This window comes from Lampetra planeri, chromosome 31 (genome assembly GCF_965212315.1).
Source record: "Lampetra planeri chromosome 31, kcLamPlan1.2.h2, whole genome shotgun sequence".
Taxonomy (NCBI): domain Eukaryota; kingdom Metazoa; phylum Chordata; class Hyperoartia; order Petromyzontiformes; family Petromyzontidae; genus Lampetra; species Lampetra planeri.
Window position 1 is genome coordinate 2,951,762 of NC_136137.1, and position 6,000 is coordinate 2,957,761.

Below are 6,000 nucleotides of genomic sequence, written 5' to 3' on the forward strand. Positions count from 1 at the left end.
TACACACACGCACGGCGCTATGCATATATATACATATGCGTATTACAAACCCTTTGTATATTTAGCACGTTAGTTGTTTGTAAAGTAGTATAGAATTTAGATGTGTGCATCTAAACCCGGTACGCCGGTGACTGTCACACAATCACTCATTTAACTGTCCCGCGGTGGTGTAAGCCAAGAAGCTGTTGAAAATAAAATAATTTTAGGACTTTAGACTCACACACACACACGTGTAACAAACCAAAGACACCACGGTTGTCCTCAACAGGTTTGTATACGAGTCAAGCGTTGTTAGCGAGCACCTATTAAGGCCGGTAGGGTAACATACGAGGAACAAATGGCATAGAGGATAGCCAACACCACCACCAACCACACGCACGCGTGATGAAGATGCCTTTGTCTCTCAAGCCCCATGCAATACCCACGCCACCGCGTGGGTTGGTGCACGTTTTAGGGCCGAGCCGACATAGGCGTGAGTCGAGCCGGGTTCATGTCAAGCCGGCGGTGACTTGATGTGGGTCGTGGCCGGGGTTGGAACCGTGGTGGCGGTGACCGCGGTACGCAAGAGGTCGAACCATCACCAAACAACACCTACACCCTGCCTAACCGCTGTAATTAGCCATGTTGCTTAATTGTAATAATTGCACTGCGAGAAGAAGGTTTTTGAACCTCCGGTCCTCACGACACACCCGAGCCCCTTATGCCCTTCCACGTGTTCCAATTTTTTCCATTCGAATACAAAGAGTTGTCGCTACTCGCGCCTGATGATTGGTAAACGCGTTCCAAATGACGCAGAGATTTGAGAGCTGCAATTTAATTTGAATCAGCGATTTCTAACGTCACTTGGGGGTACACACAAGATCTATTTCACAATCTGAATATCTACCTTACATACGCGCACAATCCCTCTAACTTAATTTAAATCAGCCCTCTCTTGCTCACGTGGAATATCCACATGCACAACACCTCCGATACGAACCGTAACTCTCCGTCAACGTGTAACACAAACACACATATGTACAATCAACTTACACCTTAATTTAACAAACAAGAAGATGGGTATGTATCTCCTTAACATATATGTCCCTCCATATAAAACAAATATAAGCATTTATTTTATACTTCCCGTCAACAACAAGGCCTTCTGGGAGTGCTTCATCTCAGCAGCATTGCTTCAATAACAAAACTGGACCGGTTTCGGCATGCGGGGTCGCATCAGCAGTCAGACTTTCTTTAATCAATGATCGAACTGCTAGATGTAATAACAGGCAAAGGACCCTCTCTTTAAGATACTGGTCCTAATGTCTTACTTTAATTTGAAACCGCGCCCTGTCCGTCACACGCGCACGTGCGTTGCGTAATCATCAGGTGCGTGCAGCGTGTTGCGCGTTTATATTTTTATTTGAAAGTGTGAGTGCGGTGAACATTAAGTGAGTGCCCGTGGCGAATAGCGAGGCCTGTAGTTTAGGTCGGGTGCCTCTGACGCATCACCTAGACAATGTTTGGCACGGCCGAGTAAAGTGTGCACATCAGTTGCGTGTATTTTGATTTGACAGCTATCTTCTTCCCAACACAATTTTTAAAGTTTGTATTTTTAGAACTCCACCCAGCAGTAGATTATGAAAGCATTGTTCATAATACTTTTCTCAATGTCCACTATCAATCAATCTTGTTGCAGTGGCTAGAGCGCTGGACTCAATCTTAAGATTGCGAGTTCTGAGCCAATCATATCTCCGGGGTCGATAAAACAACCGCTTTTTGGAAAAGTCAACAGCGGTGGACTTATGGATAGTCTGACCCTCGCCGTGAGAATGTGGACGTTTCAATAGGTTACAGGCCATACCCGCAATGCTCATTGGGACAGAGAGCCAATAGAACATTGTCTTGTTCTGCAGAGTTTATTTCCATCCGGGTCAGTGAAAATATTTCTGCATCCGGCACACCGCATCCAGTATCCATCTCGCTGCGGCTACTAGTCACGTACCACCTACTTTCCAGCCCAATCAGCGACCCAGGAAATATCGATTGAGCCATTAAACCCATGCTTTCATGTATCAAATATGCATTGGGACACGAGTGAACTAAACAAATCACGCGCTCCATACCTTTGCGTTTTAGGAACCGAGTGCTCAACTTCGATTAATTTCCCGTGGATTTCGACTTTTCCTACGAGAAGGGAAAGGGTGGGGAGAGGGGAGGGAATTAGAAACACAGGTACGAGAGCCTACAATTCACCGAGAGAGACAACGTTAGGACGAGTTTGAAACGCACGTGCAGCGCACTTGAACGTTAGCGATCACCAACAAGACCAGTGATTGTACTGCGGTTATAGTATGGACGCGTTGAATTATGCACAATGGAATTGGCATTGAGTGGGTGCTTGGCAGGACAGGGACCACGTCCACTAGTTCCGTAAACGTTGCACCTCTGAACAAGACTTCAGTAACCCCCGACGCAACACATTGACCAGAGTGGTCACACACACTACGTTGCCCGTACGCCACAGCGAGGCCCTCATTCATAAAGTCCAGCGTTTCACAAACAAAAGAGCCGATGTACATGTACACGTGTGCATTTGTCTGAATCGTGGTGCTGTTTCAAATCATCATCACCACCACCACCAACGACTTCACTGACCAGCGTGGTGAAGTATGGTCAAACAACACGTATGACCGACAAGGCGTGGGGAAGGCCTTCTTCATTCAGGAGTGAATCGACAAAAGGCTTTGAATATGAGCAGGCGTTTGACTACCATGAACATATTACTTTAATGAATATACAAGGCACAATGTTTACATACACCATATGTAACAATGCGAATACGGCCGTTGAACTAAACATCGCAGTGTTGCGTTTGCATGTTTTTGACACAGTTGTGGCAAGGTGCTTTTAAACATTATAGAGGTTGGAAGGGGGGGGATGACGTAACTTTAGCGTGTAAACTACTACACTATTGGGGTCTACGCATGGTAAAACTATGGTGTGGGATTTAATACTATGGCGTGGGTATGGTGTGGGTTTTGTTGACTTTTACCGCGTGAATAATTTTGATGGATAAATCAAATTGTTGACAAAATGTATAACGCGCGCGCAATTACATAATGGCCCCCTATATATATAAAATGTTATTAGTTCCTTCCAGCAATTAACAAAAATATTGCTGGGTACATACAGCGTTTGGTGGCTCACGTTCACACGTATATGCGTGTACCAATCGTGTGTGCTTGTGTGTAAGAGTTTGCAGAAGCGTTTTGTAAAATTGTGCATTTAAATACCGCTAACACGAATTAATCATTGTGTCGTTCACCATTGCGGCGGAGGCAATTCAACACAAGCCTCGAGACCTATCCTATTTTGTTAATGTTGATGTTGTTGATGTTGTTGAAGATGTTGTTTCTTGCCTGACTTGTTTGGCCAAATTTCTCGATTCGTAGGACGTGTGGCTTTGGTTCGCGTTGTCTTAGGCGTGAAACAGCGAATCTCACGGTCGTCTAAGGCGTCTTAGACGACCGTCACCGTGCACTGTAATAGCAGCACGAACCCTCTCCTTTGGCTAACACTCTTCGACGTAAATAAGAATGTTATAATGATGAAAACACACGTGTGTGTGTGTTAGTTTATCGTTGCTGTTCTACCGCCGTCATCGTCGATATGAATCATTATCGGCTTAGTATATAGGGCCTTGAACAGAACGCGATCTCTCGCTTCGCTGATCGTTACGCCACGCTCTGTCCCCCCCCCCTCCTCGACAAGTTTTGGCCCAGAGACGGCATTTTCATTCCATCTTCCAAATAAACTTTACGAAAGACTCCCGACATCGTGACGGGGACACCAAGGCAAGTGAAACAACCTTGAACGATGAAGATTCGGGGACCTCCGTCGTGCACGTCGCTATTACGTGCACACGACATTTGCACGGGAGGGTGCGCCAATGTTATTCTACAGAAAGCACTACCGATGCCGGGTGGTTATTCGGCTTGTTTCGACGTTTTTAATACAAACTTAAAGTTCCCCTCTCCCCGCCACCAACCCCCCCCCCCTACTTGAGAAGCTCCCAGCGCGTGGTGCGAAACGTCGGACACGCAGATCGCACAACACGCGCGTCGCGGTACGACCCCGAAAAACCTACCGAGAGCGAGCTGCTATACCACCATCATATAGCGTAACAATCTACAGCTGTCATATGTCCACGATGCACACGTGTGTACAGGACCGACACACGAGCGCACGTGTGCGCGTGCGTGTGTGTGCATCGACCTACGTACATTTAGGACCGGGAGTGTACTGTTTAGCGCACGGAGCTTCGAACCCAGCCACCTGAGTTCGATTCCCGCTTGCGACCAATGTTCAATATACGAACTTGGTTGTGGGCAAGGTCCACTATCGTCGGTGTGTTAACGTCGGCTTCTAGGGAGATAAAGGCGGCCGGGAGATGTGTTGGCCCAGCCCCCCTTCGTGCAACGGTGTCGGCCTTCATAGGTGCTCGCAAACATCACTTGTCCCCCAACATTATATTTTAAAAGGATAAACGTGGGGAACCTCTCTTATTTGTTTAGGTACTTATTATAATACTCTGTGACCTCGGTGTGTTTAAGAGTGTGGACATTGCCACGTTAAAGTTGGGGAGGGTTACACGGACCACCACGTGCGTTTGGTAGCGCGGATAGCGACAGAAGAAGATACAATTTTGTTAAATCAATTTTCTCTACGAACTGTCATCTCGGTCGCTGTTTCTCCCCATTCATCATTCACCCCTCCGTTGTGATGCCACTAAACAAAGTCCTCTTCGCGTTTCCCACCACTCGTTCCTTTAGTGCCCCCCATCACCACCACACCACACACCCCCCCAGATGGCATTATGAATAACCCTGTGTTTTACGTAAGTGACGAGTTGCCATTATTTCGTTAGATACACATACAGCGACATATTCTTACGTCGAACATGAATAAGCATCTGTTAAGGCCAGGTATACATACAAACGTGCGTATTACACACAGACACGTTTACGTTGTGGGGGAGGAGGGGGGAAAATTACGCGTTTCTATAACATTCAGTGCATATGCCCCGGAGTGACTGGCTCCAAATACAAAACAGCTATTACAACAATTGATGAAGTCAAGCCAAGGGGTGGGATGACATTCAAACACGTGAAGAAGACACGGCACCTACCAGACAGGGCGTCAATAGCTTTCATTGCCCACTGTTCGTCCGTACAATCCACAAACGCGTAGCCACCCTTCACCAGAAACTGCCCCGACACCGGAATCTTCTTCTCGCTGAACAGCGACTCCAGTTCCGCCGGCGAGACGTTCTCGCTGAGGTTGCCGATGTAAAGCTTGTTCATTGTGGCTTGCAGGCTTGTCCTCCTGGTGCTGGTGATGGTCCGAGTCAAGCAGTCGAGAGAGAGTGTGTGTGTGTGCTCTCTCTGTCCTCCTCCTCCTCCCCCACCTCTCTCTCTCTCCTCTCTTCTCACACTCTCCCCACTTCCCGCTCTCTCTCTCTCCTCTCTCTCGCTCTCTCACTGCACCCCCACCACCACTACTACCACCACTCTCTCTCTACCACTACCACCACTCTCCCTCTACCACTACCACCACTCTCTACCACCACTCTCTCTCTCACTCTCTCCACCCACCACCACCACCACTCTCTCTCCACCACCACCACTCTCCACCACCACCACCACTCTCTCTCTACCACTACCACCACTCTCTCTCTCACTCTCTCCACCCACCACCACCACCACTCTCTCTCCACCACCACCACTCTCGCTCTCTCACTCACTCCACCCACCACCACCACTCTCTCTCTACCACCACCCTCACACTCTCTCTCTCCACCACCACCACCACTCTCTCTCTCCACCACCACCACTCTCCACCACCACCACTCTCCACCACCACCACCACTCTCTACCACCACCACCACTCTCCACCACCACCACTCTCCACCACCACCACTCTCCACCACCACCACCACCACTCTCCACCACCACCACC

General features: G+C 48.3%; 1 protein-coding gene across 4 annotated transcripts in view; it reads right to left on the reverse strand.

Moving 5' to 3' along the window:
* The window catches only part of LOC144729092 (insulin-like growth factor 2 mRNA-binding protein 1), a 72,419-nt gene extending 66,662 nt beyond the window's left edge, over window positions 1–5,757 (reverse strand). For all 4 annotated transcript variants that reach the window (XM_078608991.1, XM_078608984.1, XM_078608985.1 and 1 more), the window contains exons 1-2: window positions 5,171–5,757; window positions 2,106–2,166 (exon numbers count right to left, since the gene is read on the reverse strand). In XM_078608991.1, the coding sequence (XP_078465117.1) occupies window positions 2,106–2,166; window positions 5,171–5,345 (236 nt within the window). In that variant the 5' untranslated portion in view covers window positions 5,346–5,757. The remainder of the gene's footprint in view (window positions 1–2,105; window positions 2,167–5,170) is intronic.
* Window positions 5,758–6,000: the final 243 nt, after the last annotated feature.